The sequence below is a fragment of the Pollicipes pollicipes genome, unplaced genomic scaffold (assembly GCF_011947565.3).
Source record: "Pollicipes pollicipes isolate AB1234 unplaced genomic scaffold, Ppol_2.1 Scaffold_7261;HRSCAF=8764_pilon_pilon_pilon, whole genome shotgun sequence".
Lineage (NCBI taxonomy): Eukaryota > Metazoa > Arthropoda > Thecostraca > Pollicipedomorpha > Pollicipedidae > Pollicipes > Pollicipes pollicipes.
This window is the reverse complement of record NW_023597054.1, coordinates 14,084,487-14,112,005: the sequence shown is the minus strand read 5'-3', so window position 1 is coordinate 14,112,005 and position 27,519 is coordinate 14,084,487. Positions and strand designations below refer to the sequence as shown.

Genomic DNA, 27,519 nt, shown 5'->3' with positions numbered 1-27,519 from the left:
TTGGAGATTTCGGCTGCGTTGATCCCTCTTCTCTTTTATCAAAACAAATAATTGTAGGCCAATGCTCGACGAGCGACCACACCAACATCGGCGCAAATTGAGAGTCGGGAGCTGAGTGGTGGTGAAGGGGGTGTGGGTTGGTTGTGTGAGGGCCTGATATGTTCACGTGGAAGGTTTTCGGGCTGTTTTATATGTGACCTTGTATGCTTTCGGGATGGCGATGCAGTCGGTTTGTTGAAGATACGGATTGTGAAGCTAGAACGACATCACTTATCTGCCATGGGGGGCAGAGAATCAAAACTGACGTGCATCTCCTACGAAGACGCCGTGAAAAGAGGTTGGTGAATTCTATGTCAAACTTTGCGTGAAAAAATTCATTTTTATGTGTGTAATTCATTTATGTAGGCACATCGGGCAAAGTGTTGGTCATATCTTGTTGCAGCCTGTAAGTCTGACTGCAAAAAATATTATGTTGATCAAGTCTGTACAGCAGTAACATCGCAGCAAAATGTCAGTGCATGTGCACAGCAAATATGAGCAATCAGAGTTTGGTCCTCAGTCAACCATTACTTTGTGGCACAATTTTGCTTGGCATGGGTTTGGCACAGGCAAGTGTCAGGTCCAGGTTCAGTGTACTGTGTCATGTGGGTTTCCAGTGCATTGGATGTATTTTTTGCGGACTTTCCGCCAAGTGGATGCTGTCATATACTAGCAGACTCACATTTGATTATCTTCATTTGTCTGAGTTTGTGGTAGATAACTTGCTTACCCCCATGTGCTATAATGGTATTATTAAGCTGAGAGTTAGGATGTGCGAATGACCAGTTATAAACATTGAATATGGACATCTACGGGTGTTAAAAAGGGTTTTAGGAATATGGCTAAATCTGATGAAATAGACTGATTTGTATCAAGCTGCCCTGATTAAAGCATTTCCCTTGTTGTAAAAAAGCCACAAGACTAGCTGTCATGAAATAACCTGTGTCAAGCACATATCTTGATGGTGGCCACCAGAATGGGAGACAGTTGTATATTGTGGATTGTTCATGTTGTTTTATTTTGTGTCTTGAACATTCTTATGTAATTTTATACCTATGATTTAACATTGGCATGGAAAATTCTGGTTTTAATTGCAATACTCACATTATGATGCTCATTAATCAACAATATTTTTCTAAAGATGTTGCATTTTAATCCTCAATAATGGATGGATTCCATGGCATGCTACCAGCATACATTGTCATCAACTACCTGTGCATCAACCATAACCCTGAGGCAAAAATATACTTGAGTATAGTATAGTTTTAGTCTTGTTTTAGAATGTCTGTGTAATGACCTGTGTATATTATTATTTTCTGGTTACATATATTATTTTTGGAGCATTTTTGGCTGCATATAGATGTGTAGCATTGCTGCATGTTGAGCATTGTTTGATCAATGACAGCTCCCAAATAACTGCCTGAGAAACTGCATTTTGCTTCAGAAGAAAAAGAAATATCACATAAATCTTGTGTTGTAAGCCCATTACAAACTCTGCTATTTTTTTTCTGGGATAGCAATTATTGAAATGATAATGAAGTTGATATGTTAACATGTAATTGATGGTGATGACATGTCAGGACCCTCAACATGAATACATGATGACATCTATGTTATATATTAGGTTTTTGGCTGACCAACTACTTTGCTGATTTTTTTGCCACTGTGTCCTGTCCAACCTGTACATTTTCTTTTTGGGAGTTGTACATGGATACGCCATATGACAGCAGCATGGCATACAACTGAATGCAACATTATACCAGATGCAACCAGATATCTGGATGAGATATGATATTTTGGCTTCAAGATTTGCATGGCCATTTATTGTTTGATTTAACCCTCTTTGTATGCCAATGCATGCAGTCTGATTTTGCATTTACTCTCTGTTTTGCATACTTATATGGAAAATTTGTGCACATGCTTACTTTATGAAATCAGGGTTTTGAAGATGTAATGAAGAAGTGATGAAGTAATGCTTCACAGGAACAAAATTAGCCATCTTCCCTCACCAGTGTGTGGGGTAGCGAACTCATAATGTAAAGTGAGTTGTACTTGATAATGATGACTGTGTACGACTGCTCTGATCATGGTTTTGTGTTTATGTGTGTCTCATTCTTTCATTGGCATTATGGTTTTGAAGGCTGTCCATTGATCACAAACTTTATATATTACACAGTAAATGTTTGTGATGGGACTCACTACCTTTTGCTTGCTTCAGTGAGTGAGGCTGACCTGAAACGACTGAGGGAGGCGGCCAAGCGTCTGGGCAACAGCAGCGGGGCCATCAGCCGCCAGACATTCTTCCACGATGTGCTGGGCGACAATGTTCCTGCTGCCCAAGCTGAGGTACATCACCACCAGTGTATTGTGTGGCAGGCTGACTGACCATGCTTCTTGTAATGGCTTTTGTAAATTGCAGTGGGCATATGACACATTTACCTCACTGTAATCCTTTGTGTATTGCATAACTATTGACATGTAGTTTTGAAACCATTGAAACATTACATTATATAATGGTGTGTTAAAGGGAATTAAGATTTTTTGTTTAGTAAGTTGCATTTTTAATAGTAAAAATCAAGCTTGCTGAATGAATATCATGTATATAATTATTGTAAGGAGGCCATCTTGATTCCCTTTTCATACTTACATGCCTTACATGCCTTACTTATTTTCATACTTTCATACTTACATGCTATGCCTTATGCTGCACAAGCATGGTACCATCTAGCAATGATGTTTTTTTCATTTTGTGGTTCACTGTGATTAAATTGCCAATGTTACCACTTCAATTTGTTCTCAAGGCTTCCCTCAGGGTCAGACAAGACGCCTGCAGTCATAAAGTGCTATCCCCATGCTCATATGCCACAGAGTCGGCTTTGTGTGACCTCCTCATTCACAACCATGTGCCCCTACTTATTTGTTGTGGTCTCTCATATGTCAGGTTTGATGGGTGGCCATAGACGCCCCACGGACGTGGCGGTGCAACTGGCCAACCTGCTGTGCCATTCCCTGGGCTTGGGCATTTGGCTGCTGCGTACCAGCACACGTGCGAGGGCCATGTGCCAGTCCGCGAGCACGTGGTGACTGCGTGTCCGGCTGGCATGTGATAGTTGCGTGGCTGTCTGGGGCTGTGCAACAGCTGTGACCAATCCGGAAACACGTGATAGCTGCGTGTCTGCCTGCGGACGCCCGACGGCTGTCCGCCCGTCACTGTGTGCGCGTGACGGCTGTCCGCCCGTCACTGTGTACGCGTGACGGCTGTCCGCCCGTCACTGTACACTTGAGACGGCTGTCCGCCCGTCACTGTGTACGTATGACGCCCGTCCGATCGCCACTGTGTACTTGTGGCGGCTGTCCGCCAGTCACTGTGTACGTGTGACGCCCGTCCGATCGCCGCTGTGTACTTGTGGCGGCTGTCCGCCAGTCTCTGTGCGTGAGTGTGACGGTTGTCGGCACGGGCGCGTGCCGACCCGGCTGTCGGTCGCTCGAGCGGCGCGGCGCGTGACCGTCCATGGCCTCGGGCAGCCACGTCACCAGCCTATTCGGGCGTGCTGCGGCTGCCACTGAGGCGGCGCCTCTTCTGCCGCAGATCATCTACACGGCCTGCAGCGGCGCTCAGAAGGGTATCAGCTTCAAGGACCTGCTCTGCGGTCTGGTGGTCATCACCAAGGGCACCGTCGAAGAGAAGACCAGACGTAAATAGAGGGCGATCCGCTCAGCGGGACGCGTCCTGTGTCCCCTGTGCACCAGATCTGCTCACGTGGTGCGGAATGTGGGGGATCATAGATGATGTCATTGTTCTTGGCATTTCTTTAGCTTATTTGAGGTCGAGGCCACTACATATCAAATCCAAGATGTTGCTTGAAATTCTCGCTCAAACACGGTAGGTGTATCTCAAGTCAAAATCACTGGCGTATAGCGAGGGTATTGAAGAGCTGGTCATTTGAGACCACGATGGTGTCAGGACGAGTTAACCGAAGCCTCGAAAATAGGTGTTGGTAGACCTTTCACATTGTACCAGTGGTCCCATATATGAACATCATGCGTGGAAGCCCGTCTATGGTCAAGGTCACGTGGGTCATGCAGTGACTTCGGATGACCTCGTTGTATTTTTAGAACGGATGGACGGCTGGTGTTCGCGTTTGGTCAGTTTTATTGCGCGCGAGGCTATGTAGAGCCAAGAGGTCACTGTGCAGGGCTATGTAGAGAGAGCAAGGGTGCAGTAGGATATTGTTTAACACAACCTGGCTGGTCAGATGTAAGGGATACTGCAAACTGGCCTGAGTGAAAGCTTCAGATCACTTACGGAGCTGCCGCACTTTTTGGAACCTTTGTTGTGACACGACAAAAGTGCGATCATTGTGATCAGCAGGAGGGTGGCACTAGCACCCTACGCTGTGGAAGGCGGCGAGACGTTGAAGTTGGCGAGGGTGAACACGCGATATTCGATGCTTGTGCTGTCGCCCGTCACAACAGGCGAACACCGGTCTCAAGTGTTCGATCCCTGTGTCGGTTTGTCGCGTCTGAGCTTGAGTCGGTATCGTGCCGGTGGTGGAGTCGCCTGGCCCGCCCTCGGCGCGCCTGACTGGCGGATGGCCTGCGTTGCAGTGCTGTTCAACGTGTACGCCGGCGACAGCGGCCAGTACATCACCCGCACGTCCATGCTGAAGGTGGTGCAGCAGTGCGAGGGCAAGACCAACGTGGACGGCTTCAGGGCACTCTTCAAAACGGTGAGCGACCGCGGTAGCGTGCCGCGGCGAGCATGTCGCGGGTCTGTGCCTGCGAAATGTGCCTGGAGTTACAAGGGCTGTGGCAGATGGTATCTCTCCTCTCTGATGGACGTTGAGGATAATGTGGGAGGTGAGTGTTGTGTTGGACTTAATTTGTGAACAACAGTGCGTTGTCAGTGCCATTTGAGGTCATCGTTGATGGGGCTAGTCGTGGGATATCGCGCGAGTTCCGAGCTACGTCGTTGCAGGCGGCTCTCGCTCCCGCCTTGCCGGAGGTCCAGACGGCCTGTGCGCCGTGCAGTTCTTGAAAAGGCCCATTGTCTGCCCATTGTGGGTTCAGAAGATAAGTGCCGGGTACCTGTGCGACATCCCTTGCGTTGTCAGCAGCGCCACAACAACGGGTCGTTATCTTGACTGTACCTGTGAGGCAGCTCGGTCGTATTCTGCTGATGTAATAGTTTGAGGTTCACTGACTGATAAGCTAGGTACTTTGGGGCGATGCTTCAGCATGCTGTAGCATGCGGGGCACAGGCACTGCAGTGTTTCCGTGAAGAGACAAGACTGGAAGACGTACTAGTATGATGACCCGGTTTCTGATTATGCTTTGGCATACTGCATAGTATATAGAAGGCCAGGCTACTTGGCTATGGTCAGTAAGGTCTTGTGCCAGTTGATGCTACTGTAGAACATACCTGAAAAACATGAACGTATGAATGAAACCCAGGGGACTCAATGCTGTGTCTCCTTTCTTGACACCACTGCCTTTTTGTCTGATTCGCTATGAAATTTTAATCATGCCAAACGTTCGGGGTGTTGAACTAAATGCCGCCCTTGTTACCGTGCAGTTGCACTTGCTGTCTTAATTAGCGAGGGATCACATATCTAGAGGTGATGGTATGGATGCATATCTAGATGTGCATCATAGTTTCTGGTGAATTCATTGAGGCATTTGTCGTGGATGGAAGTGCGAGGGAAGGTAAATATATGCTTACCTCTGTCACCATATGTATATCGAAACCAAGTCACTCGGTGCATTATGCAAAACGTTTGTGATGATGAAACTCGCGAGTGACAAATTTATACGGAGATGATATGCGATGACCGATGCATTTGAACGTAGGCGTCAGACGGCAGATTGAATGGGTTGCGGTTTCACAGCCTGGACAAAGCCATGAGACACGCCGGCCCGCCCGGTCCTATGGCACGGCTGCCCCTGTCAGTGTGTGCTGACACTGTCACTGTCGCGTCAGCTGTCGTCCGAGGGCTCACCCGGCTGACGAGTGTGTTATGACAGGTGTGACTTTTGTGGTGCCCACCATGACCTTTAGGATCGGCTGCGGTTGCCACGCTACCTGCCCAGCAGCGCCAGGACTGCATGCTTGGATTTCTTCGCGGCCGTCTGTTTTGGCTACTGATGACGCTAGAGCCCAGCTGCAGTTATCGTGCATTGGGGCTGTGCGTTTGTGTTACTGCTAGCTCACATAATCACGTCTTAAGCTGTTTGACCGTGTTAGCCAGCTCCCGTGATCTCATGTTGGGGCTGTGCGACCGTGCTAGCCAGCTCCCGTGATCTGGTGTTGGGCTATGTGACAGTGTTAGCCAACTCCCATGATCTCGTGTTACGGCTGTGAGGCCGTGTTGGCCAACTCCCATGATCTCGTGTTGCGGCTGTGTGGCCGTGGTACTGCTAGCTCACATTATCAAGTATGTGGATTATGTGGCCGTGCTAGCCAACCCCCGTGATCTCGTATTGTGGCTGCGTAGCCGCATATCTCCCAAGGCCGTGGATTGGACCTGTGTGGCCGTGTTTTGGTTGCGACCGTGGCCGTCGCTGCTCCAGCCGCGTGTTGTGTACACGGCGACTGTGTCAGCTGTCTGCGGCGCACGTGCGCTGCCGCCGCTGGAGCCCAGCGAGTTGTTGTGCGCTGTGTGGTGACGCCGCCGGCCGCGCGCCCACGCTCGGCAGGAGGAGCGGGTGGGGTACCCCGAGTACCGCGACTGGGTGCAGCTGTACGCCGCCTCCACCGAGCTCAGCACGTGGCTGCTCTCCCGCGACCCGGGCCTCAAGCTCTCCGACGACCTGGAGACGCCCACATTCTATCAGTCGCTGGCCGGCGTCACGCACCGTAAGTGTGGCCGCCACCGTCCGCTGCCGGTCGCGCGCTTCCTCGCCTTTGCGGCCGGCTCCCGCTGGAGCATCAGTGGAGGCAGGCCGCTCGAAGGAGGCGGACCGACAAGTGCTTTATAGAATGTCCTGTATCACAATATGTGTCTGAACGCTCTGAACTGTTCTTTACATAGGCCATGTGGACGACTGAATATTGTGTAGTGCATAGTTACGTGGGTGCTTCGGTAAAACCGGCTTCATTTTATTTTGATTTGTCGACTCGTGGTAAGGATTTTTGCAAAGGCACGAAGTAGTTGTGTTTTTAATAGAATGAGTTTTGATGGAAGTCAAACGTTTTTCTAATGTAAGTCAGGTATTGTTCTCTGCTGTGTTGTTTTGCTGTGTTGCTTCGTTGTAAGGATTTAGTTGAACAGCCATGACGTAATAATTTGTTTAAAACAGTTGCTGATTTAAGTCAGTCATTTCTAATGTAAGTCAGGTAGTGATGTCTGGGTCCGTAGGAGTTTTGATTGTTATATTGGATTGTGTTTAACTGTTGGCGTGGCGCCGTCCGTGCGTGACAGTGGAGGAGCGCGAGATTCTGGAGCTGGAGCAGAAGTACTGGAGTCTGAAAGGTCAGTCTCGTTCGGGCCGCTTCGACCGCGACCTGCTCGGCCCGCTGGTGACGCCGCCGCTGCCCGAGCCGCTGCTGGACGGCTTCTTCAACGCCTTCGACGAGAACCGCGACGGCCACATCGACTTCAAGGAGATGGCCTGCGGCATCTCGGCCGCCTGTCGCGGCCCGCACCTGGAGCGACACAAATGTGCGTACAGCCGGCAACCGGGCGTACACACAAATGCCTTCGGTCTCTGGGGTCTTCGGGCATTGATTCCGATGGCAATGTGGAACACATCTGATATACCGAATGTGTGCATTCTCTGCCACGTATTATGTGAATTAAACATAATGCTAAATAACCTTTTACATTGGAAGTTCATGTGTGACCTGCTGCTGGTACGGAGCGCTTTCCCGGTCATGTGGGACGCGCCGCTGCCTTTCTGTACTTGACGCGGCCATGACCACTCGGCTGCCACCGCCGGCCGGCCGCTGACGCCCGACCCGTGCCGGCCCAGTCTGCTTCAAGGTGTTCGACAGCGACCGCGACGGCCGGCTGAACGAGGCCGAGGTGCGCCTGATGGTGGACGTGCTGCACTGCATGTCGACCGAGGTCTCGGCCGCAGGTCAGTGACGAGGGCGCCGTCGCCGAGTCCGTGTCGTACGCGCGTGGCGTCAGTGGGAGATGCCCACTCCGGAGGCGGCAGGACAGCGTGCAGACTTAGTGCGGCCGGTTTTGCGGCGGCTGACGTTCTCTCCCTGCGCTCGAGCTCCCCCACCGCGTCACGGCCACGGGTTTGAGTTGTTCCAAGTGTGTCTCGATGTCGTCTGGTTTGCCCTGTCACGTCGTCCCGTCGGCTGCCGCGCTGCGGGACCGAGCTCGCGGCGGCGCAGCGCCGCGCGGCCACTTGCGCCGCCACCGGCGGCGGTGTTTGGGTAGCCGGAGCCGCCGGCGCCGCCGCCTCGTCGGCTGCCGCGCTGCGGGACCGAGCTCGCGGCTGCGCAGCGCCGCGCAGCTACTTGCGCTGCCGCCGGCGGCAGTGTTTGGGTAGCTGGAGCTGCCGGCGCCGAACGGCCTGGGGCGGCGGCGCGCCACTGACAGCTGGTTCCGGCCTCTTCGGCAGAGCGGGACGGCATGGTGGCTAGCATCCTGGCCGGCTCGGACAGCGGCGCCTTCATCACGCAGGAGGAGTACCTGATCTGGACGCTGGACAACCCGCTCTCCGACTACTGCCCCAGCCTCCTGTTCCAGGTGGGGCCGGCGGCGGCGGGCGAGGCGTCAGCGGACCCGACAGCGGCTGCTGTGTAGGGTGGGACGAGGCAGCCACGCCGACTGCGCCTCGGACGAGCGACCTTGAATCGGGGTCGCGAACCAGGCACGGCGGATCAGTTGTGCTCCGTTGAATATTGGCGGAAGGTACCGCTAGGGGAGGGGATCTGGAAGATTCCGGGGATCTCGCGCACTCATTTACATTTTTGAGGCCACTGCTTCACAGGGCTGTGGTAGAGTATTCACTAAGTTGGTAGTTACTTGCGCCTAGTAGTTTGCTCAACACATGGCCAGCCGTGCTAAACTTCACCCCGTTGTATCGGCGAATACGGGTGTTTTGGTGATTAACTGGACGCATCAGCGGGCGTATCTTGAACCCACCAGTTCTGGCCCTCGTCACAACACGAGATAAGCCGCCAAAGCCGCACGGTCGATTATTTATCTATTATTATAGTCGATTATGAGCCATCGTGCCGATGTCCAAAATTGCAACAGACCGCTGGATCAGAATTTGCGATGTTGTTGAGGAGCGGTAGAGTTTTTTTCCTTATTTTATTGTAACTAAGGGTTCTCAGCGCGTCTGGTTTGACTTGGTTTCCATCCATCCCCCTCCGGTGGGACCTATCAGTGGCATCCCCGCCGGTAGGTGTTGTGGGGGGTGCGGTGATGACTTGGGCGTCGGGTGAGCCGTCACGTAGCGCCCTCCTGCCCGGGCGCCCGGCGACTCTGCCTGGCCGCTCCCGTCCCAGCCGAGCCGTGCTATCCACCCTCCGGGCCGGCCGCCGGCGCCGGCCGCGCTGCCCCGCCGTAAACAGCGTCACGTTCGCCGCCGCGGCCGGCGAATAATCGGCTGCTCGCCGCGGCCAGCCGCCCGGCTATTGATAAGTCGCCGCGTGCCGCGCGCCCGGGAGCGGGCGCGCCCCCGGGCCGCCGCTGTTTGTCCCGCGGCGGCCGGCCGGGCGCGCTGATCCATATTGACCGGCCGCCGGGCATGACCCCGAATACTGTGGGCCGCCGCGGAGGACGCGCGCGCCGCGCTGTTCACGGGCCGGCCCAGGGCGCCTGCTGTGCGGCGCTCTCGTGATAAGATAGCCGCTCCCGGCGCCCTGAGGGTGTGGCCGGCGGTTTTTACCGACGGTTGCTAGGCCGGCTGGCAAATAATGTATGCCGATCGATGTCGGCGATTTACGACGTCTCGTCCTCTAAAAGCATGGTAATGTAATCGTGAACGTTTTACGTCGAGTGCTAGGTGTCTTTTGGTATGCACCGTTTGGTCTTTGACGGTGACGGTGATGCTGTTCAGATATTTCAGTTTGTTGAAGCCTCGGGCTCGTTGCGGCATTGATGCTGTATTTTTAAGCCTGCCTCGCACAATGTGCAACGCCTTGCACGTGCGCGATATCATGTCAGCTGCCGTTTGCTACACTTCGTTGGAGTGGGCCCTGGCACGTATAATGAAGTGCTTGCTGTCGTCCTCGTTCTTTGCAGATCTTCTAGGAAATAGTCAGCTGTCGGCCGGGCTGGGCACTGCGTCGTTAGTTGCCGTGCGAGGTATTCCGCGATATCGGCCTGCCGTGTTGAGGTGACCCCTGATCGCATGCGCAGTCAGCAGTGGGGGCTTAGCCCCTCACTCTTGCAGCGTCGAGCGCAGCTTTTCAGCGCGACGCTTTTGGATATACTTGCATTGTCTGGAGATCAAGACAATTTTTATGGCTTTGTATCTCATGACTACCAAGGCAATGGCATGCACCCAGCAGCGACAAGTTAATGTCAAGGCTAGAGGACAGCCGAGTGGAGATGTACGCGGCAGAGACATTGTTCCAGCGCCCGGCAAAACAACTGATGGCCCATTGACACGTTAGGTGCATCCACTGCACCTGCCGGTATCTGTTACGTCTGTAATCTGTTGGCACAGTGCAGGTACTGTGAGTGGCGCTGGATCTAGATCCTAACAAAATCCTAGTCTCCCGTCGCAAATACTGGCTGCGCTCCTACCCTTGATCGCTCGAACAACGATCGCTCATGATAGTCTTGTGCGACATTACCCAGTACCGTTAAACATATTTTTTGTTAGTTTTCCCTTTAGGATTTGAAGCTTGTTGCTTGCATCACTATCATGCTGCTGCCATCACATTTCTTTCGGATTTGATGGCATCTAGAGAGAGTTTTCCGTTAGCAAATGCACTGTTGATAGTACGCGATATCGATGCGATTCATCCTTTCGTTTTGGTATGCTTCGTTCCGGTCGCCTTCAGCCTTGCAAGAGTGGCTGACTTTGTGTAGCGGCATAATAGCATTCTTCGGTGGTGGCACCGTTAGGTCAGCCGTTGCGGCGCTGGACGGCTTGGCACGCTCCTGCAGCCCCCAGTGCCGTGCATTAGGGGGAGGGGGCTGGCTGATGTTGCCTCCGGGGTGACGGAGCAGTGAAAGGACCGGAGTTGAGCGGGGTTCGAGCAGCGCCAGATAAGGTGCGACCGATGTTCCAGCCGAGAACAGGAGAAGTGGCATTTAAAGAGGAGACGGCCTACGGTTTGTTGTATCTGCCACAGCTGCTGAGAAAAGCTATATGTTGGTTCATGTCGTGGCTTATTATGTTTGCAGGATAAGGATTTGACGAACGGGAATGTGGGTTGTCGATTGCGTTATCACCAGTCGTTTACATCTTATTTGATGTGCAGACGATCTTGAGTGTGTCAAAGCGAAGTAGTTCTTGCAGTGACGCGCAGCTCCGGTTTGCGTTCTTAGATGTGACACTTGACGGCAATGTTGGTCTTGCCCATGCCACACGAGATTTCCCTTTTCAAACTACGTCTGCGCTACGTGGCGTGTGTACCTAAATCGTTGGCTTCTCATGAGATGATGACCTGATACCAAATTTGTCACGTGGTACCTATCTTTACGTTGTAGATGTGCCTCATAATATTGGTCCGCGCTTTACGTGCACGTTTCGCCATGCCGGTCCGTAGTGTGCAGACGGGTCACACGGTGACACTCTGGGCACAACAGGAGTGGCACGTGATTTTGCGTGCGTGTTTCGCCGTGCCGGTCCGTAGTGTGCAGACAGGTCACACGGTGACACCCTGGACACAACAGGGAGTGGCACGTGACCCTGCGCGCGTGTTGCAGATGTGTCACGTGGTGCTGGGCCTGCGGCCGCGCAGTCGACAGGAGGAGGCGGACATCGTGCTGGGCTGGCTTTGCCGCCAGGAGGCGCTCGGCTACCGGGTCGGCGCGCTCTGGTACCTGGTCAACATGGCCTGGTGGAACGCATGGACCGACTACGTCAACTACCAGGTGAGGGGGACGCCCGCCGGTCAGTGAGTGCCCTCGTACCGGCATGACGGCCGTGCGAGTTGGACATTAAACCTTGTAAGCTGGGCAGGAATAGATGTCTCTCTGACACAGTGTGTGCGGTTTTGTACCACCGATGTTCAGTCCTGCGGTGGTTGTTACCGGCGCCGGCCCGGTACGGGGCTGCCGCTGCCGACTCCTCGGGGCCGCGGCACGTGTGTGTGTCCGCCGGTGCTGATGGCGGCGCCGTTCCAGGCCGAGACGTCGAGCGGCGGGGCGACGGCTTCGAGCGCCGCCTCCACCGCTTCGGGCCACGCCACGCTCAGCCGCTCCACCAGCCGCGATAAGAAGTGCAAGGCCGACGCCGTGGTGGCCAACGACGTCAGGTGAGCCGCCGCTCGAGGCCCGGCGAACCGTCGCTCCCGGTCATCCAACCCTCTAGATTACACCAGGCACCCGGCCTAAAGCTGGCACGACACGTTGGCCCCCGGTTTGCTGGCGTCCCCGGTTGGAGTGTTTTTCCCTGTGACTAGCGAGTGTGCCTGAGCTTGCGCCTGCCGCGGCGTGCTCCCGCCCGCCCGCCGCGCCCGGCTGACCGGGCGGCCTTCCCCGCATCTCGACAGTCCCGTGGTGGTGACCAGCGTGAAGACGCTCTCGGAGAACCCGAACGCCGACTGCCTGCGGCCGCGCTCCGGCGGCCCGCGGCCGGCCGGCTCGGCCGCCTCGCTAGCAACGCTCGAGCGCGCCGCCACGCCCTCGCCGTCGCCGTCGCCGTCGCCCAACCCCAGCCGCAAGCTGGCGGCGGGTGCCAGCCGCACCGCCGCCGCCGCCTCCTCCGCCGCCGCCGCGCCACCTCGGCCCGGCGCCGTCGACAACGCGCCGCTGACGCAGCCGCCGCTCAACAAGGTCACTGCGCGCGCCGCCGGCTGGTCGGGTGCTGAGCGCGGAAGAGGGTCGTCAGAGGACACGTGCAGCTGTGAAGACTGGGCTCGGGCCTGGTCCTAGAGTGTGGCCTTTGAATCGTTATCTGCTAGGGCGATTATGGTACACATTGGTCGCTGCACGCCCTGGGCGTGGTGTTTGACGAGTCGTCGCTGACTTTCGCGATTCTGTTCAGTCCTTCACATTGCACTGGCCACGAACCCGTGGGGTCGCGAAGCCGACGCTCCTCGGTCATGCGGACCGCACGTCCGGCGCGTCGGTGGTGAGGGACGAATGTCTGACGAGCGGTGACCCTGACTCGACGGTCGCGTCGGACAGGTGACGAACCTGACGGGCGAGGGCGGTCGGCTGCGGACGGACGTGACGCTGGTGCGCGGCCGCGACTTCGAGCTGGTGCCGGAGAGCCTGTGGAAGGCGCTGGTGCAGTGGTACGGCGGCTCGCCGGGCCTGCCACGTCAGGTGAGAGGCCGGGCTGGCTCTGGCGCTGGTGCAGTGGTACGGTGGCTCGCCGGGTCTGCCGTGTCAGGTGAGAGGCCGGGCTGGCTCTGGCGGCTGTGCAGTAGTACGGCGGCTCGCCGAGTCTGCCGTGTCAGGTGAGAGGCCGGGCTGGCTCTGGCGGTGGTACAGTGGCACGGCGGCTTGGGTGTGATTGCGGAGTGGCTACCACTACCGCACCAGCAAGTGTCATTTCGTCTTCATTTTTACGATCAGACCCTGGTTTTACTACCTCCCGCCACGTTCGAGGTCCTGAGTGGTGCCTGGCTCTTCGATGCGTGCGTGCGTCGAGGGTGTGACCCTTCAGCAGCGTGCTGAGCTGATGGTGACCCAGTGCCTGTCCTCGCTGTCGCCTCGCATGCGTCCCCAGCGGGGCGCGCGTGACCGCCGCCCTCGCGCCGCCAGGTGATCCAGCCGGCGGCCGGCGTGTCGGTGGAGCTCGAGCTGTACCCTATCAACCTGCGCCTGCTGCGCCACCAGGCGGCGGCAACGCGCAGCGGCCAGACCGCCTGGTCCGGCTCCGTTGGTGGGTACTCGGGCGTGCCGCTAGGTGAGGTGGACCCAGTCTCAGCACGCCTCCTCCCTGAGATGTGTGTGTGTGCGGTGTGCGGACCGGCCGTCCGGCGGCCGCCGCGGCCACGCATGCGGCGGGGAGGGCCAGCACGCGCCGGTGGCTGCCACGCACGCGGTGCCGGTGGCTGCCACGCATGTGGCGCCGGCGGGCGGGCGGCATGTGGTGTGGGGACGTGCGAACGGCCGCTCGGTGTGTTGGAAGTCCGGCACTGGTTCGGCTGGTCTCTGGGAGGGTTGGAGCTCGTTCTCGTAGCTGTTACTGCGCGTGGAGTATTGTTTGCAGGCGTTGTTGGTGTCTTCTTGGCGCTTCCTCTGCGCTTGGTAGCCGTTTTCGTCTCCTGTCGTGTCCCTGTTTTTAAATATATAGTCGGTACATGATTTGAAGGACACGTTAAGCATGTCATCTCCGTTTTAAACGCCTGGACCATTGTGTATGTAAATAGGCATGCTTATAGGTGTTATGGTTGTTCACCTTACACAGCGTAGTAATGTTACGGTGTAAGGGTCGAGTAGGTGTACACCTGCATTGCTGTTTTTGGCACCGCTGAAGTGGTCATGACACGCCACTTGAACGGTCAGCATCAAGCTCTGGCGAGCATGCACTGTGAGATCTGAACCAGCTGAGCAAGCCTGTTGGTGTTGTTTTTAAAAGCATTGGTGTGTTAAATAGCCCTGGAGGGACCCGGTGTCAAAGCCAAGCCCCAGCACAAAGCATTTCTAATTCATAGTTTGATTTGCTCGTAGTCAGCCATGTTTCGAACATAATGTGGTAGTTGTGCATGTCCCGTCCCCGCCAGGTGGACGCACCGATTTGTAATGGACTTGTTTGTTGAGGATCATGACTTACGGCCGTGGTGTGGTATCCTTATATTTGCCACACATTAGGCATTTGGCATTAGGCATCACCTGTTGACCTGCTGTCACGTTATGATATTGTGCAAAGAAGAGGCATTTTGAAATGACGTCGTGCTGCTGGTGCTATGAATTGCTGCTGCACATTGAAGTCATCGCTTTGTTTTGGCGTGAACGATCCACATATAGCTGTTTAATGATTTGAAGTCATTTGACTGTAGGGGAGACGTTTGGACAATGTAACTGTGCCTCAACATGTGTGCTCGGATGAACGTTATCGTAGACTTATGTTGACGATATGTTTTATATTTATCTTAGAGAAGCAAAAGACCTGACCGTAAACGGCGTCACGCCCTGCCTGCCCCAGCCATCCCCCGCGAACCGCCCTCCTGCTGAACATGTGTCCGGCGGCTTCTTTCGGTTCGACCTGTATCATCAGTCCTCCCATCATCAAGGCCTATCGATCCTGGAAAAAACACGCATTGTTGTATGACCAACGCCTGTTTACCGGGACCACGTCAGCTGTGCTTTAGCTCCATCTGTGGCGCAGAACCTGGCACTAAGCCTCAGAATATGTGTGACAACGCGGCCATACCCGAAGTCATGTGACGTACCAGGTTCGGTCCCGTGTCCTGCTTCGCACCTGTTTGTGGCTTTGAGCTGTTGCGTTCCGGCAGTCCGACCTGTCCCCAGTCCCCAGTACGGCCCGTGTGTGATATGACTGACATATGCCGCCGCCCCCGCCGCCCCCGCGCGCCGTCTCTAACTCCCGGCCGCCCCGGTTCTGACTCCCGGCCGCCCCGTCTCTGACGCCCGGCCGCTCTGTCTCTGATGCCCCGCCGCCCCGTCTCTGACGCCCCGCCGCTATGGCTCTGGCGCCCTGCGCGCCGTATCTGACGCCCCGTCTCTGACACCCCGCCGTCCCGTCTCTGACGCCCCGCCGTCCGGCAGTCGACGTCTCCTCGTACTCGACGATGCTGGGCAACAGCGCGGCGCCCAAGCGCTACGTGGCGTACACGGCGGCGTTTAGCCGGCAGGCGAGCGTGCGTCAGCTGTACGAGTTCCTCAGCTCGCGGCTCCGGCTGCGGCCCGAGGACACGCGGCTCTGGCACATCCGCGACGAGGTGCGCACAGCGCAGGCGGCCGCGCCGCCGCGCCGGACCGGCTGCTGCGCGCGCCTCCGCCGGCGGGTGACTGGGTGCGGTGTGCGGTCTTGGCTCACGTGCTACTCTTCTTACGAGGATTTATGTTGCGTCCTGGTGCTGGTGATGCGCGGTCGGTCGTTCGTTACAGTGGTTGAACGAAAGGAACGTGATCTGTATTTATGTATTTATGATGGTGGACTTCCCCAAGGGTGATCGCGGCCCTCGCTCGGCGTGGGGGCTGGTGTGGGTACGGGGTGTAGGGCTGTGCGACCTACGTGTGCAGCAAGCCTGGAGCGCCGTGCTTACTCCCGCGTGCGTGTGGTCCGCCAGAACAACATGGTGCTTTGGGAGGACGAGTCGCCTTCGCTGGAGCAGCTCAAGGTAGCCGACAACGACCAGGTGCTGATTGAGGTCCGCAACAAGGACCAGACATGGCCCGAGGAGATGTCGACCATCGCCAACCTCAGCCGGGCGCAGGCCGCCAGACACCGGCTAGGTGAGAGTCGTGCCGACAGGTCCGGTGAGAGGCGAGACCTCCAGACACGCCTCCAGACACGGGCTGGGCGTGAGTGTGTCCGCCAGACACCGGCTAGGTGGGAGTCGTGCCGACAGGCCCGGTGAGAGGCGAGGCCTTCAGGCACGGGCTGGGCGTGAGTGGGACCGCCAGACACCGCCCAGGTACGAGCCTAGGGCGTCAAATATTACTGGACACCGGCTAGGCACGAGTCCAGGCCTCCAGACACGGGCTGGGCGTGAGTGTGACCGCCAGACACCGCCCAGGTACGAGTCTAGGGCGTCAAGTATTGCTGGACACTGGCTAGGCGCGAGTCCAGGTCGCCAGACACCGGCTGGGAAGGACTCAGGCGACGGACGAGGCTGGACGAGTAGCGGGTCGCTCATGTCACTGCTGACCTCTTTTTGCGTCTGGTGCCTCCCTCCACTCGCGGCAGCCAGTGGATGGCATTAGCCCGATTTTTGGTGGATTCTCGTGCGTACTGCGTGTCGATCTGTAAGTATTTTTAGACCTATGAAAGAATCGTGGCCAAGTTTGTAAATATGCATCTTTCGAGCCCGTAATTAAGTTTTCTTTAAGCCCGTTAAGGATTTCCTTGCGATGGTCCTGTGTTCATTTTTCGCGCGTGGCCGCTGCTCATTTTGTGCCATGCTTCATGATAGCGTTCCCTTTTCAGCGCCGATCGAAAAGGGTGTGACGGGTTTGAACAACGTGGGCAATACGTGCTTCATGAACACCGCGCTCCAGTGCTGTAGCAACACGACCGCCCTCACCAAGTACTTCGTAGAGAACATGCACCTGTACGAGGTTAACAGGTGGGTTTTTTTCGAGAAGTTTCGCTGGCCAGCAGGGAGACTGCCCATTCAGTTTGGAGGAGGGCATTGTTAGAGTTGGAAGGCTATTGTCATCAGTGGATCAGGCGTATCTTAGTGCAAAATCGAACGATATTTCATCACCCTGGGACGTGTCAAAAACGTGCGTTAACTGTCGTGAGAGCAGCCATGTTTCGGATGCCGTTGGTCGACAGGAGACTGGCCGGAAGCGAGGTCGGCCGCATCAGGGCCAACAGTCTGTTAACCAGCCGCGTTGTCTGTGAGCAGCTACGGGCTGTTAATTAATGCAGGATGCTCCACGGCTGTTCTCCGCGGTTTATTTCCGATTTCGTGGTATGCATAAGGTACACACGAGCCATCGACTCAGCGGGATGCTCGGCGCGCGGGACAGACAGAGCCAGCGGTGGCCGCGGTCAGGTCCCCGTTCTCGCGCGCTTGTCGGAAAGCTCGGCCCGCCGGGTCGTTACGACAGCCCCGCTGGCCGTGCCGGGCCGCGGCAGTCTGCGCCGCCGCGCCGCCATCAGCCGTGACCAGTAGAGCAGCCAGCGGCGCAGGGTGGCCGCGCGCGAGCGGAAGAGTCGGCCTGATGGCCCGGCCGTCGACATTGGGCGCCTGGGCACTGGTATATATGGCAGTGTGCATGGTGAAGCTTTGACGTGTTTCTGCCAGCTTTCGACCGCCTAATGGTGCCATGCCGATGAAACATTCCCGGGAAACTTTTGACGGTTCCGGCATGGGACACAGCGAAAGGGCAATGTCTGAATTGAACGCCACAATCAGCTAATAAGTTCCAGCTGGCGAGCCGGCGTGTTGCCTGTCGCAAGCACTTTACACAGCCTCTCGGAGCCCGCAATCGAGCCTGCAGTTACGAGCTCCTTGGAGATGGGGTAGTAGTAGCTGCCGCTCTGCGCCCACCGGTCGTCCGAGCAGCCGCGCGTCCCGCCGAGCACGATGGCCCGCGCCAGCGCCAGCACCAGTCCCCAGCACCGCGTCCTGCTGCCGCCGCCGCGCGTCCTGATCTGCGGCGTCTGACGCCGCGCGCGACCACGGGACCGGACCGCCGGCCCCGCCACTGGCGGCGGGGCCGGCTCCTGCCATGTGTGTTTGTATGTTGGTGGAATGTCACGCTCCCCGCGCGTGTGTCGGCGGGAGCTGCTGTTTTACGCTCGGCCGGCCCTCTCCCTGCAGGAAAAACCCGCTGGGCATGAAAGGCCACATCGCGCTCTGCTACGCCGATCTCATCCAGGAAATATGGCGCGGCACGACCAAGACGATCGCGCCGCTCAAGCTGCGGGTAAGGACGCCGGTGCGGGGACTCCCCTCCCCACCGGGACGCGCCACGAAGTCTTGTCTCTCGTGTTCTGCAATACACCGCGTGTGAAAAACGGTAAACAGGTATGGTGCATCAGGTCCCGTTCAGGAGAGTTCTGGGTACCGGTTTTAATCAGCCCTAGCCTGACATTAAGCATGGAGTGGTCGGAACTGGCGCAACCGCGTTTCGGCCACGGCGTATGTCTCCGGAAGGTGTGGCGCGTGAGCAGAGCACACATATACGAGTTAAAGCCTTGATATGTGAATTAAATTATACCGACGCCGGCACGTTTTGATGATATTGGCAGCATCCTGTCTTTGCCGACCGCTCTGTGCCTCACACTGTTGGAAGCCTGTTCGGGGCGACAATCTGGCACTGCGCGCACCCTCTGGCTTTCGCACTCGCGTCTTCCATGGCCTGGCGCCGTGACGGGCCGTGTTTTCCGTCGCGCACCAGTTCACGATCGGCAAGTACGCGCCGCGCTTCAGCGGCGTGCAGCAGCACGACGCTCAGGAGCTGCTGGCTTTCCTGCTGGACGGCCTGCACGAGGACCTGAACCGGGTGCACGACAAGCCGTACGTCGAGCTGCGCGACAGCGAGGGCCGGCCCGACGTCGTCGTCGCCCAGGAGGTGGGCGAACCGGTGCTGTCGGTGTGCTGACTCGGTCTGTGTTCAGCACCGGGGCCGGCCGGCGAATGGCATTATTGGTAATCGCGTTTGTTGTAATTGTTGTTGAGGACCACGGTCCTCGTCTCGCGTGTTTTGGTATGTGTGTCAGCATGTCTGACCGATTATCGAGGACCATCGTCCGAGCAATTGCTTCATCACATAAATCAATCAAATAGTCGATTAGTTAAATCAGTCAACTAGCTCATCCGTCAAATTCGCGTCGCACGTCCACATTGCTATTTGTGTGCGGGGAGCGCGCTGGGTCTCCTGACCCCGACACACCGCGTGCGTCACCCGTGGGTGCGCCGTCCGGCCCTGTGTGGGGAGCGCGCTGGCTCTCCTGACCCCGACACACCGCGTGCGTGACCCGTGGGTGCGCCGTCCGGCCCGGCCGCCGCTGACCGCGTGCTCCGCCGCCCGCTCAGGCCTGGGAGAACCACATCCTGCGCAACAAGTCGATCGTGGTGGACCTGTTCCACGGCCAGCTCAAGTCGAAGGTGACGTGCCGCCAGTGCGGCCACGAGAGCGTCCGGTTCGACCCGTTCAACGTGCTCTCGCTGCCGCTGCCCATGGAGAACTTCACGCACGTCAAGATCACCCGTGAGTGGGCGCCGAGCCGCGCCGGCCGGCCGACGGAGATGGGTCTCGCCATGGGTCGGGGTTCGGAGGTGGCGCCGGGCTCCATGGAGCCGAGCGCCGTGGGGTGGGGCTCGGCGATGGTGCGGGGCTCCGCCGAGCCGAGCGCCGTGCGGTGGTGTGGGGCTCCGCGGAGCCGAGCGCCGTGGGGTGGGGCTCGGCGGTGGTGCGGGGCTTCGCGGAGCCGAGCGCCCCGGGGTGGGGCTCGGGGGTGGTGCGGGGCTCCGCCGAGCCGAGCGCCGCGGGGTGGGGCTCGGGGGTGGTGCGGGCCTCGCAGAGCCGGGACGCCAGGCGTTTGTTTGTCCGCGTGGTCTGCAGCTGCGTGTGGTGTCGCAAACGATGGCGACGGAAACGGCTGGCGCTGCTCCGCACGTGCCTGGTCTGCAGCCTTGCGGCTGGGTGACGGCGTCGTTCCGCCGTGGCGCTGTGGCAGGTGTACAGTGTACCGACAGGCGTCGGCGACTGCTGTATTTCCGTCGCTGTCTGAGGCACGCCGGGGTATGGAGCGGCGAACGCGGGCGAGGTGGCGCAGCCGACCACTGCTGGCTCGTCGCCGAGCAGCGGCGGCGGTATGTCCGTCGGCGTCCCTGCGACACGTGTCCACGCCTGTCTCTGTGTGCCCTGCCAGTGGTGCGGCTGGACGGTTCGGTGCCGGTGCGGTACGGGCTGAGGCTCAACATGGACGCCCGCTACTCGGCCGTCAAGCAGCAGCTGCAGCAGATGTCGGGCGTCAACGAGGCCAGCCTGCTCGTCTGCGAGCTGGCCGACCCGCTCGTCAAGGTGGGACGGCTGGTGACGTGCCGGTTCGATCTGCAGGTGGAGCTGCCGGGTTGGGTGCCCCTCCCCCTCCCCATCCGCTATTGGGGTTTGGTTGTTTTATTTCGTTGCTGACGCCGCTGGCAGTCAACGAGACGGGGCTTTGTCTGGTCGGATGAACCCGTCGGACCGTACGTAGGCCGGGCGCGTCCTTTGCTTAAGTCGGCGCATTGAAGCGCCCAACATCATCCCATTATGGAGATCGCTTATGTAGGTGGCACCCAATCACCCGATGTCCTTTTCGCACAGATGGGTGCCCGGTTGCGTCGCGCTCACCTGCAGCTGTGGTGTGACCGCCTCCTGACAGTCGGCTCACCTCCCCCATGTGCGCCGTGTCGCGGCCGTCGGCCTGTGCCTGTCGCCGTCTCGACGCCGTGTCCCCACCCTGCCGCAGTGCGTGCTCCCGGACGACCAGCGCGTGCGCGGCTCGACGGTCGGCCTGTACGCGTTCGAGGTACCGCTGGCGTGGCAGCGGCCGGCGTCGGCGCGCACCGGCTCGGGCGCCAGCGAGTCGAGCGAGCACGGCTTCTCGCACATCCAGCGCTCGCTGCCCAACGGCGCCGCGCACCTGCCGAACGGCGAGGTGCCGCATGTGAGTCCGGGCCCGGCGCGGAGGCCGCGCTGCTCACGGCAGGGGCGCGAGCCGGCGCTCGGCAGCACGGGAATAACGGATACGGAGTTAATTGGTGGACTGTCAGCGGCTACTTTCAACTATATCAAAACGAACCTTCGTGACTTTCCGGCTCTGAAGGATCGTAGCGAGACCAATACGCATATCATGATGTGGCGGTGTGCAAGACCAAATCTGGGAAAGGAAATATAATGTTTTAAATCAGTAGCTTCTTTTCAATCGTTGTATTTGTTTCCCGAAGTGTCCGGCTTATCGGCCCCCATAAGTCGGTTGTGTTCGTGTCGTGGCAGGAGGAGGAGGTGCCGGCGCCGGGTCGCTACTCGGACTCGGACGCAGCTAGCACGGCCTCCTCGGGCATCAGCTGCCAGCTGGACCTGGACGACCTGGCCAAGGGCTTCGTGGTGGCCTACCACCGCAAGATGGAGCGCCAGGAGAGCTACCTGCTGTCGGCGCAGAAGACGCGGCCGCTGCTGTTCGGCCTGCCGGTCATGGTGGCGTGCGGCCTGGTGGTGTGCGGCACGGAGCTGTACCGCGCCGTCTGGACCCAGGTGGCGCGCCTCGTCTCGCCGCTGCCGCCCGCCTCCGAGGTGGCGCTGGCCAACCACGCGCAGGACTGGTGAGAGGCCGCGCGCACGGGGTAGGGTCTGGATCGTGGCCATGGTTTCGCTCACAGTGCCCGGGGATTCCGGTCAAGCCGGTCCGTGCGTGTCTCGGAAGATGTACAATGACATCCGTAGATGTGTAGGCTGGTTCTGCCACGGACTCTGTGTAAGGCTGGGACAAAGCTATGGTCACTTTGTGACCATTAGAACTCAAGGGCAAATGTGCTTGATTGTGCACGACTGCATGCTATATCAGCCTCACGACATTATTTTGTATTGGGTTCATGACTTGGTAGTAAACTCTGCAACATTGGCATGCCTCGGCTCTGAAACGGCGCTGTGTCTGAAGTGATGCATAGTACGTGCGTTGGTGGCCGGTCAGACCGGCCCGGCTCGTGTGTCGCTGCACGTTGCCCAGGCGTGTGAAAGTCAACCCTCGGCCCTACGCCCGTCTCACCGGCGTCTCGCGCCGCCCCCGCAGTGACGACAGCCTGGGCTACAAGTACCCGTTCGTGCTCAAGTGCGTCAACAAGACAGGCACGGCGTGCTGGTCGTGCCCGTGGTACCGGTTCTGCCGCGGCTGCTCCATCCCGTGCACGGACACGGTGCTGTCGGCGGCGCCTGCCTACCTGGCCATCGACTGGGACCCGACGGCGCTCCACCTCCGCTACCTGGGCGGACAGGAGAAGGTCGGTGGTCCGGCCGCCCGACCGGCGCGCTGGAAGCTCGCCGGCGCCGGTTCGTGCTGGTGACGCCGCCGTGTCATGCTGAGGGTCGCAGGGATGTACGGACGGCTGGGAGATCCGTGTTGGACCTTGTCCGCCCGCAGAGACATCTTGAGGGCCTTTCGATCCGTGCTCGTGTTGTTGTCTGTGGGATGCGATGAGGTAGCGACGATTGAAATTTGCAGTTCGCCGACGAGTGGGATCGTCTCGCTCCCGCCGTCCGCATGTCTGGGCGGGATGCATCCTGTCCCTCGTCAGCAGCGTGTTCTGGAGTACCTGTCGCCCCTCCGTCTGGCGTCAGCAGCCAGCGTGTCTGTGCGGCCCAGCGCCGTTCAGCGTCGGATCAGCGGGAGTTTGTGGAGACCCTGACGCCGTCGGCCGCCGTCAGGTGTGCCTGGAGGACCCGTCCGTGCCGCTGACCCGGCAGCGACAGACGGAGCCCATCGACCTCAACAGCTGCCTGCAGGCCTTCACCCGCGAGGAGACGCTCGGCGAGCAGGAGAAGTACTACTGCTCCAAGTGCCGCACCCACCAGCCGGCGCTGAAGAAGCTACAGATCTGGCGGCTGCCGCCCATCCTGGTGCGTCCGCCGACGCCGCTCGCCGCGCGGTGACGTGTGCGTCTGGCTCGCCCGCCACCGACGTGGAATCTGCCGCGAGTCGCTCCGTGTTCCACTGCAGCCAGTAATGTGTCGTGGCGATCGGTGTGCTGCTGACGTCGAATGGGAGAATGGCAGCGTCCTTTTGCGGTTTGCCCTCGTGACTAGTGTCGCAGCCTGCTGACCACTCTCTGAAGGACAACCGCACGGCCTGTTCGGTCCTGCTTTGCCGTGACGGACCCGGTCGGTGTTCTCTCAGATCGTGCACCTGAAGCGGTTCCAGTCGGTGGGCGGCCGGTGGGTGAAGTCGCAGAAGGTGGTCAACTTCCCGTTCAACAACTTCGACCCGACGGACTACTTGGCGTCCGTGCCGCGACAGACGGTCAGTGGCGGCGCTTCAGTCTCGGTGCTGTCTCGTGGTCAGATGTTGTGTGCGGTGTCACATTTCACCCCCATTGTCCGCATGTGTGGGGGCTGAGTATGTCGTCTCTATATCGCCATTCCTTCCCGTTTGCCCTTTTCCGGGTACGTCATCACTAACAGTTATGACGCCGAATGGCGCTGCACATGGCTTTCTGAACTTTGGTGCCGCCTCAGATACACGTCTCACCAAAGTGTCTGTGGCACATGGTGGCCGATGTATGCATATTCCAAGACTGATCGGTATATTTGTTGACTAGATGCCGACCTGGTTCGATCCGTCTCGTACATCTCCCCCCCCCCCTTCCCATCAGGTACTGTACCGTCTTGCAGGGCTGAGCGTGGTGCGCGTGTATCTGGCGCACGCCCAGGGTGCCGAACCGTCGCAGATCTGCGTACGTGCGCATTAGATGCTGACCCGTTCGCGTGCCCCCGCCAGGTGCTGCACCACCGCGCCGAGCTGGGCGACCTGGCGGCCGACTCGCCGGAGCTCGACTGGGACGTGCTCTCGTCGTCAGAGGACGCCGGCGGCGGCGGCGGCGGCGGCTCGCTGCTGCCGCTGCCGGCCGCCGCCGGGCCGCGCGGGCGCATCCGCAACGGCTCCGTCATGTACGGCGACGTGCTGCAGGACTTCCACCAGCACCGACTGGCGTCCGGACGCGACCCGCTGCTGCTGCGCTACCGGCTGTACGCGCTCAGCTGCCACACGGGCATCATGGGCGGCGGACACTACGTCTGCTACGCCCAGAACGACGCCGGCAAGTGGTTCTTCTACAACGACAGCTCGTGCAAGGTGAGCGGACGGCCGGGGCGCAGCGGGAGGGGGCGGGACTCGACCGCGCGGTGGCGGGGATTAATGTGACGGTCCGAGTGGGCTGGGAGAGGAGCTGTACTGCTAAGCAGGGGAGGAGTGGTACTAAGCATGTCACTTGGTGGGTGAGTTGTGGTGGTAAGATGAGTTGTGGAAATCAGTTTTTTTATTGGTCGTTTGATCGTTCCACCCGCATGGTGGCTGTGGTCACTGTTTGTCACCACTTCCTCTGCTTGCAGGAGGTGCCAGAGTCGCAGATCGACACCAACTCTGCTTACATCCTCTTCTACGAACGGGATGGCATCGACTATGACAGCTACATGCCAAAGGTAAGGATGCGGGCCTTCTGCTGTCCGCAATCACCCAGGTCGTCGGCAACTGCTGTCTGCGTCACGTCCGTGCGATAGATCCATGCTAACGAGAATGTTTCACCACTACCTGTCAGAGAAGGCCGGAGCACGATTAAGCAGCTCACCCTGGATGTGGTCATGCTATTTGTTTTCAAAAGTGCTGGAAATCTAACACCTTTGTGGCAGAAAAGGGCCTACCCCTTGCGTTGTACCACACATTGAATGCACACAGCCAACCACTAACCAGCAGCAGCGGTCGGCAAGCTGCCAGTGAGAATCTGAACCCGATAACGTGGCCGGCCCACATTGACCCGGCGTTGACCACGTTTTGACCTAGCGGTCCTGTTCGACACAAGACCATGAACTGGCGTCAAAATTTTGCATTGCATTGGTCTTAGATTGTGCATTCAGGCCCAGGAACTGGAGCGTCTTCGGCCGGAACCCTGTATTTGGGACATTTCAGTTGAGAGGGCGTCCCGCCCTGCCGCCCGCGCAACATACGTAAGCAATCGTCGCATGTGTTAATGGAAGCATTGTCTGGATGTTGCGCAACATACGTAAGCAATCGTCGCATGTGTTAATGGAAGCATTTTCTGGATGTTTTCGAGGAATCTCGCATGTCGAAGCTTCCATGTCTTCACATGTCATATGCTATCACCACGTCTTCCCTCTCCCCGTGTGGCCGCGTGATGTGACGAAGGGCTCACGTTCTGCCGTCGTGCGGTGTCAGCGGCTCAGACGAGATGCCGACTCTAGCGCATCGCCACCCGACCTGGCGCGGTCGTGGCTCGAACGCGCCGTGACCCGAACTGGCGCGGTCGTGGCTCCAGCACGCCGTGGCCCGACCTGGCGCGGTCATGGCTCCAGCATGCCGTGACCCGAGCTGGCGCGGTCGTGGCTCCAGCACGCCGTGACCCGAACTGGCGCGGTCGTGGCTCCAGCACGCCGTGGCCCGAACTGGCGCGGTCGTGGCTCCAGCACGCCGTGGCCCGAACTGGCGCGGTCGTGGCTCCAGCATGCCGTGACCCGAACTGGCGCGGTCGTGGCTCAAGCACGCCGTGACCCGTGCTTGCGTGGTCGTGGCTCGAGCACGCCATGACCCGAACTGGCGCGGTCGTGGCTTCGGTATGCCGTGACACCCTCGCGTGTTCGGCCAGGTGACGGGGAAGCCGGTCAACAAGGAGGAGGTGCAGCAGGAGTACGAGTCCGAGTTCAAGAAGGTGTGCACGGTCATGTGACCGGGCGCGGCGCGGTGATCGCGCGCTGCCCACCTGCCAGCGCGCGACACCCGGTCCGCGCGCGCGCGCGCGCGCACCGTGGCCACCGCCGCCCCGCTCGGGCGGCCGGGCGCTGGCGGCAGCTGGCCGCCTGTTTCAGTCTGGGACGGCCCGGACCGCGGCCGGCGCGGTTCGGGCCACGCCGCGGGAGGCACGTGCAGTTGAGTGTGTAGGCTGCGTCGTGTTGGTGTCACGCGTTAATTGCTGAATCGGCGTTCACATCGATATCATTTAGCAGCTAGTGCGACCCGGAGGTCGGCACTCTTTTGCGTTCATGTGCTAGTACAAATGATTGTCAAGCCTGCCGCGCCGACCCATGCTCGCTTATCGTGCCAGTTATGTCAGATTGATTTAAGCGTTTATTGCCGCACGCCGAATCAAAGCCTTGTCTATTCTTGTTACGGCTGTCCGCCCGTGTCATGGTACCCAGACGCCGCTGGCCCGCATTGACCCTGTCGTGCAATAAGTTGGGGGGCCCGGCGGCGGACAGGGTGGCGCTGGCTGCCAGCTGCCAGCTGGTGCCGCCCCCCGGCTCGAGCCGCTGCCGACGCAGAATCTCGGCCACGGCTTCCTGAGTTCGCGGCGTCCCACTGAGATTACCCATTACCTACCTACATATAGATATATATTAAAAGCATATATAAGCGGCGGTGCTGATTTACCTGACGTGTGATATCTGAACATTTATCTACTTACTGGCCACTTGTAGGCCGCTGTGTATCTGATTTCGTAGAGCATGTAGCGTGCGCGGCGCACTGCCGCCGCGCGCCGGTTTCGCCGCGGTGTGTGTGGCCGGCCAGCGGCCCGCGGGCGGGGCGCGCCATTTTGACCTCGCATGCAGTGGAGTGCCGTCGCGGCGCCCAGCGCTGCGTGCTGGCGACCAGCGGCCGCCGGCCAGCCCGACTGTGCGTGTACTGTCCTGTGATCCAATATATCCCAGACCGTGAGACGGGCGGCTGCGCGGCGGTGGGAGCCGGTGCGGCTCGGCAGCGGGCGCCGGTGCTGGACCGGACGTGGGAAGCGGCGCCGGTGCTGAGCCGAACGCGGCAGCGGGTGCCGGTCTGAGCCGGACGCGGCAGCGGACGTCGGTGCTGAACCGGACGGGCAGCGGGCGCCGGCGCTGCATCGGACGCGGCAGCGGGCGCCGGTGCTGAGCCGGACGCGGCAGCGGGCGTCAGTGCTGAACCGGACGCGGCAGCGGGCGTCGGTGCTGAACCGGACGCGGCAGCGGGCGCCGGTGTTGAGCCGGATGCAGCAGCGCCACG

General features: G+C 58.8%; 1 protein-coding gene across 1 annotated transcript; it reads left to right on the top strand.

Moving 5' to 3' along the window:
- Positions 1-77: 77 nt before the first annotated feature.
- On the top strand, positions 78-26,263 carry Usp32 (Ubiquitin specific protease 32). The gene is made up of 29 exons (XM_037234899.1): positions 78-337; positions 2,258-2,385; positions 3,629-3,734; positions 4,648-4,769; positions 6,736-6,895; positions 7,461-7,700; positions 8,011-8,118; positions 8,617-8,744; positions 11,889-12,056; positions 12,309-12,439; positions 12,677-12,854; positions 12,924-12,959; positions 13,314-13,454; positions 13,896-14,040; positions 15,867-16,039; positions 16,391-16,556; positions 17,251-17,389; positions 18,596-18,701; positions 19,176-19,349; positions 19,814-19,988; positions 20,653-20,804; positions 21,235-21,432; positions 21,762-22,087; positions 22,555-22,762; positions 23,187-23,378; positions 23,656-23,778; positions 24,256-24,609; positions 24,867-24,956; positions 26,135-26,263. The coding sequence occupies exons 1-29, from the start codon at positions 280-282 to the stop codon at positions 26,213-26,215; spliced, it is 4,506 nt and encodes a 1,501-aa protein (XP_037090794.1). The 5' UTR covers positions 78-279; the 3' UTR covers positions 26,216-26,263.
- The last annotated feature ends 1,256 nt before the right edge of the window (positions 26,264-27,519 follow it).

Coding starts and splice junctions, on each gene's coding strand:
- Usp32 (XM_037234899.1), top strand. CDS start 280: ATGGGGGGCAGAGAATCAAAACTGACGTGCATCTCCTACGAAGACGCC. Junction 13,455..13,895: donor CGCCGGGCCTGCCACGTCAG/GTGAGAGGCCGG, acceptor TCGCGCCGCCAG/GTGATCCAGCCGGCGGCCGG. Junction 21,433..21,761: donor CGAACGGCGAGGTGCCGCAT/GTGAGTCCGGGC, acceptor GTGTCGTGGCAG/GAGGAGGAGGTGCCGGCGCC.